This window comes from Myotis brandtii, unplaced genomic scaffold (genome assembly GCF_000412655.1).
Source record: "Myotis brandtii unplaced genomic scaffold, ASM41265v1 scaffold525, whole genome shotgun sequence".
Taxonomy (NCBI): Eukaryota; Metazoa; Chordata; class Mammalia; order Chiroptera; family Vespertilionidae; genus Myotis; species Myotis brandtii.
In genome coordinates this window covers 2,227,662-2,240,920 of record NW_005369915.1, presented here as the reverse complement: position 1 = coordinate 2,240,920, position 13,259 = coordinate 2,227,662, and the positions used below count along the sequence as shown (strand labels likewise).

At 44.5% G+C, this 13,259-nt stretch overlaps 1 protein-coding gene across 1 annotated transcript; it reads left to right on the top strand.

Annotated features, from left to right (window-relative positions):
• Window positions 1-6: 6 nt before the first annotated feature.
• SMIM20 (small integral membrane protein 20) lies at window positions 7-13,026 on the top strand. The gene is made up of 3 exons (XM_005877658.2): window positions 7-202; window positions 11,530-11,586; window positions 12,349-13,026. Exons 1-3 carry the CDS (start codon window positions 94-96, stop codon window positions 12,384-12,386), a joined length of 204 nt encoding a protein of 67 aa, XP_005877720.1. The 5' UTR covers window positions 7-93; the 3' UTR covers window positions 12,387-13,026.
• Window positions 13,027-13,259: the final 233 nt, after the last annotated feature.

Sequence of the window (13,259 nt, the reverse complement as noted above, 5' to 3'; positions counted from 1 at the left end):
CCACCTCTTCCGAGCCGGGTCAGGACCCGGCAACGCGAGCGGGATTACGCGTTGCGGGGTTCAGAGCCGGCCGGGCCAGTTCCCGCGGGCGCCATGTCCCGGAACCTTCGGACCGCGCTCATTTTCGGCGGCTTCATCTCCTTGATCGGCGCCGCCTTCTACCCCATCTACTTCCGGCCCCTAATGCGGCCGGAGGAATACAGTGAGTGACCTCTGCCCGCGTGTGGTGACCTAGTAACTCCCAGTAACTCCCTGTCCCGTCATCTCCACGTGGGGACGCGGGCGGATCTTGGCTCCCGAGTCAGGCTGACCTGGGTCTGAATTCTGCTGTGCGCAGCTTTGTGACTGTAGATGCATGACTCAATCTCTCGGATCCTGAGCAAATAACTATTTCTATGATATCTAAAACCAAACCCTCACCTCTCCTGAGACTCAGAGGTGGTCATGAAAGCAGCCTGCACCTAGTAGGTCGATAATAAATACTAGTTCATACTGACAGTTAACATTAACTGAATGCTTATCATGTGTCTGGTTAGGCATACATTGGATCATTAAATTTTAACCTCATTTTGAGGTAGGTATTGTTACCTGTCATACAGGTGGGGAAACTGAGGCTCAGAGAGGTTGTCTAACATGCCCAAGGTCACACAGCTCGTAAGTGGCAAGGCAGATATTCAGACCCAGGCCTCTGTCTCCAGAGCTTGCACACACTGCAGCTGAAATGATTTTGGGGGGAGACAGATTGAACCCTAATCTTCCTGAGCTTGAAGATGATTTTATTGGCAACTTCATTTCCACTCCCAGAGATGTCTTTGGGCGGAAATGTTCCAAACCTAAACTGCTAACCTGGGTTTTTTAGTTTTTCCTCTCTTTCCTCAAATCTTTTTTCAGATTCTGCTGTCTTCATTTTAAGCTGGTTGCTCACATGACAATGGTGAATATATCCTGGGAGTAATTTTCCTCCTTAATCATTCAAGTCCTATCATACTAAAAGCCAAACTCTCCTTCCTTGAGACCTATACCTCAGCAAGGATTAGCACTTTGATACATCTGAAACCATCTGTCAGAGAAAAAATATTAGGCATTAGAGGCTCATTTTGTTCTCCAGGAAACCTGAATCATCTTGAAGATGGAAGAGGGCCAACCGTGCCCCTGGAGAATATTAGCAGAAGCTGATAGCTTGGCGATTTGAAGGCAAAAGCTCCCGTATAAATGCTCTGCCCATTACAAATGCTACAACCTTTGGTTTATGGAGGCAGAGCATTTTAAATACACATTTAAATTCCCTTGTAGCTTCTATTCATCAGCCAAGATTAAAATGGCCTCTGCATTCTGCCTTCCAGCTAGGTACCGTGCCTGGGGGGGCGGGAGTGGGGGAATGTAGGACTGTGTGAAGCCCACCATAGTCTATTTCCATCATCCTTCCTTATTGGATCCGAGTCACAGGCTGTTTGATGCAGCCTCTAGAATTGAACATGGGACAAGGGTGTCTGCTTTGGGTCCCACTAGAAAAGTTTCAGTTTTAAAGACTAGAGCAGTGGCCTTGAACTGGGGATGACTTTGTCCCCCAGGGGACATTTGGTTTTATCTAGAGACATTTTGCTTGTCATAACTGGGGGTGGGTGGGGTGAGTGTGCTACTGGCTGTAGTGCAGTGGTTCTCAACCTTCCTAATGCCGCGACCCTTTAATACAGTTCCTCATGTTGTGGTGACCCCCAACCATAAAATTATTTTCGTCGTTACTTCATAACTGTAATTTTGCTACTGTTATGAATCGTAATGTAAATATCTGATATGCAGGGTGTATTTTCATTGTTACAAATTGAACATAATTAAAGCATAGTGATTAATCACAAAAACAATATGTAATTATATATGTGTTTTCTGATGGTCTTAGGCGACCCCTGTGAAAGGGTCGTTCGACCCCCAAAGGGGTTGCGACCCACAGGTTGAGAACCGCTGCTCTAGTGGATAGAGGCCAGGGATGCTGCCGATCTTTCTGCAGTGCCCGGGGCAGATGCTCACGATCACCCAGCCTCAAATGTGAGTGGTGGCAAGGCTGAGAAATCCTGGTCCAGATCAGATGATCAAGGTGTGGGTTTGTGCCCTGTGTCCCAACAGCAGTCTTAAAGGGATACTCTAGAATCCGTGGCTGTCTGAGTCACTTGAAACAGGCAAATCAGGCCTTTTAGGTGCCCGTTTTGTGAGTGGCCACAGTATCTGCATTTTAATTGGAAGGCAGTCTACGCCTGCCCACTTTTATGGCTCAGTTTTAATTCATTCGCCCAACTCTTATTTGAGAGTCAAAACTGATTTTTTTTTAAACAGGTAAATAATACTAAACAACTAGTATTTACTGAAAGTTCCTTATACATACTATGTGTGGCAACCTTCCATGCCCTTCCTATATATTAACTCATTTAGTTCTCATAGCAGCCCTTTGGGGTAGCTGCTATGTGAGCATCATCCCCATTTTATATGTGGGCAAACTGAGGTCTGGAACAGTTAAGTATTTGTACAAGGACCCACAGTTGATGAGTCATAGATCGGTGCACCAGGGCATGATACTGCCTCTAAGGGAGTGAGAAAAGGGTGTAAGGCAGATGAGGGTCTATAGGATGAGGGCCCTTAAGGTAAGTCCTTAACCTCTCTGAGCTCAGCCTATTTCCTCATCTGTAGCAGTGGAGCTTACAGACTGACTTTACAGGTTTTGGGGTGTTTTTAATGAGATAACAGGTGTGGAAACACCGAAAACAGCCTTATATTACCCACCCCATAAAAATGTTTAAAAAATAAAGAGCCACGAGGGCAGAGATGTGAGACAAGGAGATTTCGGCAGGTCGACACACCCAGCGCTGGCTGGACTGTCAGGAAACTAGGATCCAGGCAGGAGGCATTGGTGACGGTGGGAAACCACTGGGAGGACAGAGTTTACTTTACTTTCAGCACATTCAACTAGCATTTATTTAGCTTTTAAAAAATAGCTTTTTTTAAACCTGGATTTTAGTTCTGGCTGGGAGGCTCAGTTGGTTGGAGCATCATCCGGTACACCAAAAGGTTTGGGATTCCATTCCTAGTCAGGGCACATACACTAGGTTTCGGGTTCGATCCCAGTGGGGGTGCCCACAGGAAGCAACTGATCAATGTTTTTATCTTTTACATCGATGTCTCTCTCTCCCTCTCTAAAATCAATAAAATAAAATGAAATGAAATAAAAACATACCCTCAGGTGAGGATGAAAAAAACCCAAAACCCTGGATTTTCGTATTTCCTGTGCACCTGTCACTGGTAGGTGCTGGGTGTACCTGATGGAACAAGACAGTCAGAACACTTCTCTGTCTCACTTCACCTTCGTCCTACCCACCTCCTCTACCCACTGCTTGGGCTCTGAGCTGGTCTCCCTGCTTCCACCAGGCCCCAACTACTACCCATTCTCTACCAGTAGCCACGTGGTCTGTCTGCTTACTTTTTATTGCTGATTTCTGCCTTATTTGCATCTGTAGTCAAGGAATGTGGACTGTGATTTTGATTCTTTGATATTGGTGAAGATTTGCCTTGTGGCTTGGCACAGATCAATTTTTACTAATGTTCTCTTTGTGCTAGGAATGCTGTCTAGTCTCTGATTGTTGGATACAGGTTCTATATATGTTGGTTACAGATCAAGCTTCTTAACTCTTTTAGATATCTTGAGGCCATGTTATTGGGTGCACATAATCTAGAATATTCTGGAGAATTGTTTTCAATTGTCATTATATAAGGGTCTTTACCCCAGATATTCCTCCCCCACTCTTTATCTGATATTATAGTTAATCAACTTTCTTTAGGTTAATAGTTTCCTGGTATATCTATCCTCTTATAGTCAGCCTTTATTTTTTTGTTGTTATTGTTGATACTCACTCGAGGATATTTTTCCATTGACTTTTAGAGACAGTGGAAGGGAGATAGGGAGGGAGAGAGAAAGAGAGAGACAGAGACAGAGAGAGAAATGTCAATGTGAGAGAGGTACATTGAAAAGTTGTTTCCTGCATGTGCCCTGACCAGAGCCAGGGATCAACTCTGCAACCCAGGTGCCCTTGTCCGGGAATTGAATCTGAGACCCTTTGGTGTGTGGATTGAGGCTCAAACCACTGAGCATACCGACCAGGGCTAAACTGGATTTTTAATCCAATCTGATTATCTCTTTAACTGTTGCATTGAATTCGTTTTCATTATGTTTACTATTATGTTTACTTCTATTTCCTCCATCTTATTTTGTGTTTTCTATCTCTATACTTCCTTTTTCTCCTTTTGTGCCTTAACGCTTTATTTTTTTCTCTCCTGTACTATGTAGTTTAAAAGTTTTCCATTTTATTTTTATTATTTTATGATTATTGTTTAAAGTTAGTTAATATCTTTACCCGCCTATGAAATATACGAAGACCTTAGCACGCCTGAGCCCCATCCTAATCTTATGTATAGCCTCAGTCCTACCATGTGCTTGATGCTCCCTAAATCACGGTGTGTCTACAGTCGCTGATCATTTCTCTTCACCCACATTCTTTAGGCATCAGTCCTTCTTGCATCTCACTCCTTTCGAGTTTCAGCTTTCTTCATTCTGAAATACATCTTAATATTCCTTCGGTGAGACTTTGTAACTGGAAAAATTCGTTCCTGTTTGTCAGAAAGTATAGAGAACCAGGTCTTCTGCTGTGGCTGTTGTCATGCCATTTGTTCTTTGAATTTGATCATCTCGCTTGATTCCAATACTTCAGTAACCCTCTGCCTCCTCAGGGTCCAGCCAGGGGAGGATCACTGAAGCATTTGAATCAGGAGAACGAGGTGATGAGATTCACTCTTTGCAGGCGTTGCTCTGTAATGTGAAGGAGGGCTGGGCGGGTCCCGGCTGGAGGCAGGAAGGCCAGGCATAGGAAGGCTGTACATCCTGTGGGCACAGGAGAGCAGGGAGAGGTGACTGGAGCCTGAACCAGGGTGGTGGCTCTGGGACTGGGAGGAAGTATTGATTTTAGGAGCTGTAGTTAAGAAGTACATGCTGCATGGATTTGTGACTGAGTAGCCACAGGGAAAGGGAGGGAGAGGAAGGAGAATGGCACCCAGCTTTCTGGCTCCAGCCTCTGAGGAGATGGTGGTGCAGGTCATTTAGTCAGAAAGCCAAGAAGGAATCAGTTTTGGGGGTGAGGACGAACCAGTTGCATTCGGGGTGTGCTGAGTTTAGGTGTCAGGATGTGCTCTTGGAGATTTCCCAGAGGAAGGGGGAGGTGCCAGTCTGGAGCTGAGGTCCTGGGTCCGAGCAGGAGCTAGACATGCAGTGTCATCAGCAGTGGATGGGGTCAGAGTCACTGAGGTAAGAGCTCCCAGGCAGCATCCAGAGATTGAGAGGGACAAACTGGCCAAGGACCAGAATGCTGGTGGACACTGAAGAGCAAGCTGTCAGGAGAAGGGACCCCTCAGAGGGGACCAAGAAGGGGTGCCCAGAGCAAGAGCATTTAAACCAGGAGAGGCTGTAGTCACAAGCCCCATGAAGACAGCTCTTCATGAAAAGGGGTGTGGTCAGCAGGGTCACGCTTTTTGGAGACAGGAAGATAAGTGAAAATAGCCATTATCTTTATTTTTTAAAAAAGGTAAAGGTCATAGATGATTTTGTTAAGAATACTTTAGGTGGTTTGGTAGTGGGCAGAAAGCAGATTGCAGTGGATTGAAGAGTAAATAGTGTATTAAGTTGACTAAAGGTGTTTGGCTGTACGGGGAAGAGAATGACAAAGTGTATTTGCAGCAGGTCCAGGGTTCTGGGAGGGAAGGGAGAGCCAAAAGAATCTCTGGACAAAGAAAGATGCTGGAGAGAGAAGACAAGCCATAGAGTGGGAGGGGGCATGGGGTCGTGAGACCAGATGGAGGAGAGAGCCTTGGACGGGAGGCAGGACCCTTCTGTGAGCTCAAGAGGAAGGGCAGGTGTGGACGCAGCTAAATTAGGTTTGATGTTGGGAAGCTGTGGGCACTTCAGGTGATGACTTCTGTCCGCTTTGTAATACAGGAGGTCGGGTCGTCTGTCAGTGGGGGAGGCACAGACACCAGCCAGGCACTCCTTCCTTGAAACCCTCCTGTCTCTGGGCTTCTGTGATTGCCCGCTCCGCCAGTCCTCTTGGTTTTGCTCTTTTGCTCCTGCCTTTCAGCCACTCCTCTTAGCCTCTCCTGTTAGGTCTTCCTCTCTGACTGTCCCTCAGACGTTTATATTCCTCGCGATTCCGGGCAGACCTAGGAGAAACCCACAGTTCTTGGAAAGGCAGGGCAGACATCCAGTCCTTGAGAATTGCCAACGGTGGGAAGGGAGGGGCCGAGGCCCATGTAGGGCTCAGGGGTGAAGTCAGCGTGGGCCATTCAGCTGGGCTAGCCTGACTGATGCTGGCCAGCTCGGGTCCGGGGAGTGCGGGGTCAGGGAGGTTCCAGGGCCTCTGCTGGAATGAGCCACAGTGCAGCAGAAAAGAGGAGAAGGCTGCTGAGGTAAAGTCAAGCCCAGGAGATCTTCCATACAATCAGGCAAGTCTGTCACAAGACTGCCTCATGGGATTTCACGTCCACGTTCACTGTGATCTTCAGCTCTTCCACTGACTCAGCCAGACTTGACTCAGCGTTATGTGAAGTGCAGGTCAGTTCTGCACGTGCTACGTCGGTTCTGAAGTGAGCACTGGGACGATGCAGTTGGCCTTCATGGTCAGTGATCCCAGACAAGAAGTATGGAGACCATTGTGCTTCTGAGGGAATCCCAGATGTGCCTTTTAGCTTTCATCCTGTTGGCAGAGCATGGCTTGTCTGAAGAGCCCATGTTCAGGGCCGAGAACAGATGCTGTAGCTTGAAGCCTAATCTGTCTTCATATAGCAGAACTAGACAGTGATTCTGAATAAGGCCTTTTCAAGCAACCTGTCTATGGCATTTTAGGCCAGCCTGTGAAATGAGACAGAGTCAGATCCTTTTCTGCGGTCCTGCTCATTTTGAAATTTATTAGATCTGCAGAAGCATACAATCATAGTTTTGCAGAGACCCTGTGCTCCTTGTCCTCTCATTTACGTAGGGGACTTGTCCAAGGTCACGTAGCATATTGCTGGGTGGACACGCCCCTAACTCCCCAACCTTGTCTGCTGCTTACTGCTGCGCTTCTCACCTGACAGCGAGGAGTGTTTAATAGCAGAGCGCGGGTTACATGTAAGAGCCCCGAGAACCTCAGTTCTCCTACCTCTCGGTTGTGTTTGCTGCACCTCGCTGCTCCCAACTAGCAGTATATTGTACAGAGTCTGAATACAGTTACACGAAGTCACTTGGTGTGCAAATCATACCAGAAGGGCTTTTTCCCTATCACATGCAAGGTGCTTAGAATATGCTTTTTATTCCTTCCACTGTGGAGTCCAATGAGACAGACAGACAGACAAGTCTCATTTTCTAACCAGCATTACAGAGCTCTCTGGATTCGACTAGACTCTGGTGAGGAATCAAAAGTGTTTATGGGGTTGGGAGGAGCCAGTGCCTCTAGTGGCCATTTGGTCCCCTCGGCTGCTGGCTCACACACTTGCCGCCAGAGCCTGTCTAGTTCTGGATCACCCCGTGTACATCTGGATGATGAACGTGTCCAGGCAACAGCAGCAGATGGGAGCCTGGGAAAGTAGTTTTTAAAATTTATATTTGCTATTTGCAAAAAGCTACTTTGAAGTAATCATCATGGAACAGTCACAGTGTTGTTGACTTCCTTACACTTGTTTTGCAGTTGTGTATTTTTGTTATTAAAAAAAGAAGAGAGAAAAAACAACAGAAAAGACCCAAGAATTGTGCAATAAATTCCTGTCTATCCTTCACCTAGATTTACCAGTTACCTTTTTTTTTTAAAAAAATCCTCACTCATGGATTTTTTTAAAATTGATTTTTAAAGAGAAAGGAAGGGAGAGGGTGTGAGAGAAACATCGATGTGAGAGAGAAACATCGCTGACCAGGGATTGAGCCCACAACCTAGGTATGTGACCGGACTGGGAATCAAACACGCAGCCTTTCGGTGTACAGGTAGACACTTCTAACCGACCTAGCCCCCTGGCCAGGGCATCAGTTAACATTTTGCTACATTTGCTTTCTCCCCCATATGTAAAATATAACAAATCTATACCTACATACACATAGAGACACATATACATATATAATTATATCTATGATTAGTAGAATTATTACTGTTGTTTTGCTGAACCATTTGAGAGTAAGTTAAATACGTGAGTTCTCATTCCTAAACACCAGCATGTGTTTCCTACGCACAAGGACGTTCTCTTACATAATCACAATACAGTTACCCAATCCCGGTAATTTAATATCGATACAATGCTATTATCTAATATTTAGCTGACAACCAAATGTTGCCATTTGTCCCATTACTTAGGTTGTGCGTTGCTTTTATTTTAGCTGCTGCACTGGGGGGGGGGGGGGGGGGGGGGGGTCCTGGGGTCATAGTCTACACCTGGACAATATGGCCATGAAATATAAGGATATGTTTTCATTTTCAAAGACTTAAAAATTATTAGGTGACCTCTTTTACTGCCATACAAAAGCCTCCTGGTCTGCATGCATTACCAGCTTAATAATGCACCTTGGCCCTGCGACTAAGAGGTAAGGATCCTCAATTAAAACTACAAATCAAACCACTGCCTTAACACCAGGGGGCAGAGTCGGGCTTGCTGAGACTCAGAACGGGGCCTTTTCCAACTGGCATTGCAGAGCCCCAGGCCCAGGATCACATATTTGCGTTTTAATCATTTCACTCAAGGTAGAAGCACACACTCATTGCTGAAAAGTCAGTCATTAGCTTATCCTGATCTGTTCCTATAGTTAAACCCCCTGACTTCTGCATTGCCCTTTTCCTGAGGTTTATAGACATCTGCTATTTCTCTAATGATAACACAATAGCAACCTAACTGTCAGCCTCATCAAGAGGTACTTGCTAAATCCTGAGGGACCAGTTTGTTTTCCTTTAGCGCATTCTGCATTCACAAACAGTGTCTTTGTGTCATATCGTGAATTTATATAAGACTGCTCTGGCCTTAGAGTATTTATAAAACATTAATGGATTGAAGAACCAGGCATGTAGATGGGCTGCTAATTCCGGTTATCAGTTGCTAGGAACTGGTTCAGCAAATCGGTTTAAATTGCCTGTCCAAGCCATTAAAAAAAAAAAAAAAGAAGAAGAAGAGGTGGTTGCATAAGGACAAGGATTATAAAGTGATTATGGTCTATTTAAATTAAATCCTCAGCCTCTCCAACCTCATTAGCAATTAGCAAGAATGTGTGAGGACAGGGATTCCTTTCTCTTTACTCGGTTCTCCATCGCATTATAAGAGCTTCGACACAGTTAGGCATTCTGTCCTTGCCTCAAAAGTCAACTTCCTGTGATGCTTGGCAGTCCGCCCGCTGCTTTGGCTTTGCAGTACCTGCCTCTCAGAGAATGTGTTCGGTACACCAGGATGTCTGATTTCCTTACATCCGTAGGTCTAGCAATCAATTGATCTGGCGATCAGTTTTTTAAAAAACTCACTTCCCTCTTCCTTAATACTAGAGAATAGACCTTTTAGGTGTGGAAAAATGTATCTTTTTTGTTTGTTTGTTTTTGTTCATCCTCACCCAAACATATTTTCCATTGATTTTAGGGAGAGTGGAATAGAGAGGGAAAGACAGAAACATCGATGTGAGAGAAACACATTAATTGGTTGCCTCCTGCAGGAGCCCCAACCAGGGCCCAGGCTAGGGAGGAGCCTGCAACCAAGGTATGTGCCCTTGACCGGAATCAAACCCAGGACCCTTTGGTCCCCAGGCCACTGAGCCAAACTGGCTAGGGTGAAAATTATATATTTTAGTTCCTGGCACAATCAAGGACAGTATAGTCTTTAACTCACTAGCATTTCCTAAGAGCACGTTTGAGACGCATCCATACTTCGAGACTTCCATGTTGACACTGGGGTAGGGCCCAGTCTTTTAGGACTTTAACCTCTTAGGAAATGAGATCACCTGTTGAGTTATATTAGAAAGACTTATGCCTTAGAGCAGGGGTGGGGAACCTTTTTTCTGTCAAGGGCCATTTGGGTATTTATAACATCATTCTTGGGCCATACAAAATTATCAACTTAAAAATTAGCCTGCTCTATTTGGTCAAACGTCTAATTAACTCTCACCCTTAATGCCTTGGCAGGGCCAGACCCAATGATTTCGGAGGCCTTATAGGGCCCTCAAGCCAGACGTTCCCCACCCTGCCTTAGAGGCTCCATCGTCATCCCCTCGAGGTGGAAGAAGTCTTTGGCACATCTTGGTCCAGAGGGTCTTGGTTGCCGTTCTTTTCACAGAGGCCCAGGAGACCACGGCCGGCCATTGTCTGTAATGGGCCTCATTATGCTCTGTCTTCTCTGTGTCCCTCTTAGAATTGGATATCAAGATTCACGTCATCCCTAGTTCCCAGTTGTATATTGGCCAAAGCAAAACTTAGCATTGATAAAACTATCAGGCAGGTCACTTAGGATTGACTTTCTGCCACATCGCCGGAGAAGCAAATTCAATGACTATTGGCTTGGGCAAAACCCTGTTTCCTATACCTTTATGCTTGTGTAACTTCATGAGAATTCAGAGGCCAGAATAAAGAAAATGGCCTAATATTAAATAAGAGCTAAATGTGGTTTTAAAGAAACACTGTCAGCCTGATTACAGCGAAGGTCTGATTACAACACTTAATTACTGTAATTTAGTAGTAAACATCCTTTGGCTGCAAGCCTTTCCCCTGAAAAGCCACCATTTGTTTTTCACGATACTTAGAATAATAAGTCTTTGTCTTCTCAGGCCTTGGGTTTATTCTAAACCACTCAGAAAGACGTGTCAGGGTGCTTGAAGCCCACAGATATAAAACGCCCAATTTCTCATGGCCCTTGCCTGTTGGACATCTCCAAAGAGATCCGCCAAGCCGCTGTAGCTAACACGCACTGTCTAATTGGCACAGCACCTGCAATCAATTAGGGAAGCTTCAATTACCCAAACCAAAGCCACCCACCCAAAGATTAATTTTCTGCTCTATTTCCTATCAAAAACATAGCATATTTAGCTCTGGGCCTACTCCTTCAGTGGAGTACATTTTAGACATATAAACTACATCATTTTCTGTTAATTGTACTTGTTCCTTCAATTCAGCAGCCTTCCCCTCATAATATCACGCCCACCAGTTCTTTCAAAATTGTTTTTTCGGTTGTTTTGTTGCCTTTCCAAAAATGCTGAGCACACAGAGAAGAGATGTTAGTTGGGAGCTTTTCTCTTGAAATATGGCTTGCTTGCTTTTCCTGAAAATAACCAGGCTTTTTGCTATAGGATCTGTCTGCCATAACATGAAAACTTTTAGTAATGGCATCTCTGAATTAAAAGCATTCATATAAAGTGGTTTCTAGTTGTCCTGTCGTCCCATGTAAATACAAGTCTTTCCACCACCACTGTCTCCCCTTCTTGCTAAAAAGTAATTTTTCTGTTGTATTTCTCAGAGAAGGAACAAGCTATAAACCGGGCTGGTATTGTTCAAGAAGACGTGCAGCCACCAGGTAAACTTAAAAATCAAAACAAAGTCTCAGTTGTACTGTTGTGTTGTGTGTGTGTGTGTGTGTGTGTGTGTGTGTGTGTGTGTTTGCTTTGCAGCGGGAGAAATTCCAGTTAGAGGCTGGATTGTGATTTGCTGCGTATTTCACAACAGTTGCCACCTCATAGGTGCCTCCTCGAGATTTCATTTTAATATTTCCCTCCAGAATATTCTTTGCAAGTTTGCACCCTCCTCTTTAGCCTTTGATAAGTAGGCGTAAAAGTGTAACATGTACAATTAAATATGGAGGGAGAATAGCTGTTTCGCAGACTTATTTACCAAGCACCTATTTAAACACTACCCTCACTGTTTACTCGTGAGCTGTTTTAATTGATGCGGGATTCTGCTTTGTACAAAAGCTCAAAAGTTCCCTTTATGGCTGGATGGTTAGTTACTTTAAGATGATCCAAGTTGGCTAAGAATGAGAGGTTTCCAGCCTATTAACCCAAACTCTTGTAATCTGCGGCAACATTCTTTTTTATTTCGTTTTTAAGTAGGCCAGAGGCATATCTTCCTGTTTGGGGCCTTTTCTGAGCCGTTTAAAAGCCTCTCGTGGCTGCCATGGCTTCCCAGCCATTCATTCCAGGGCTCCGGCAGCTTGCCGCCTTCTCAGACTGCATGTCAATTGCACAACCCAATTCTGATGTCATTTTGTTTGTTGGGGGTTGAGGGAAGTGATAGGAAGTTTAAAAATGAACCCGGTTTTTATTCATGTTTTCTCCTATAGGGTTAAAAGTGTGGTCTGATCCATTTGGCAGGAAATGAGAAGGCTGTCACCAGCTCTGATTATGAAATTAGACATCTTCATGCTCTCCATTCTGCAGCAAGTGCGATAAATCACCTCATATAGAAAGACGGCTGGAGAAGAAAACTGTAATGCCGTAAACATTACTGTGCACAAGGACTAATACTTCCCTTCTTAATACCCAGAGAACCCTGGAACAAATCACACCATTAGGAAGGTTTTCGTGATTCGCTTTACTTTCTACAAATGAAGCTGCCTCACCCAGCTGTGTTTGGAGAGCTACTTATTATTCAGTCTCTACTTCTTACCCAACCGTGTGCTGTGATATGAATACAAGCAACCAGGAGACCTGGGAGGATCCGAGTCTGTTTTGCCATCTTCCAAGTAGAAGATTTCAGTGAAAACCCACCATGCTGAGGAGCCTCAGAGGTCTCTCTGAGAACGTTAAAGTTGATAAAACTCTTTAAGGACAACCTTCATTGTCCTCTTTAAGAATAAACAGTTCAGATGAACTAACTCGCCAAAGGTGGCTGCGTGTTGGAAAATAAATGCATAGGAATCAAGTCAAACTAATGTGAATGCATGCATAGTAGGCATCAGTGTTGAATTAATAGAAGTGAAACTGGGCATATTAAAATGATTTCTTTTTACTTGACAACGGTCTAGGTTCCTTTGTAAATCCTTTCTTATAAATGCACTAAATTATAACAATGAAGTACTATTTGACTAGATTATATTTGACTAGATATTTGAGTGGGTGGTGTTTGTCAGTTTGTATACAAGTAAACATTTTAAAGGCAAATAGCAAATTTGTTGAGACAAATACTCAATGCAATTCTCTGACAGGTGCCTCACCAGGTGCTGCGAAAGGAGCGTGAGAATACTCACTTCTC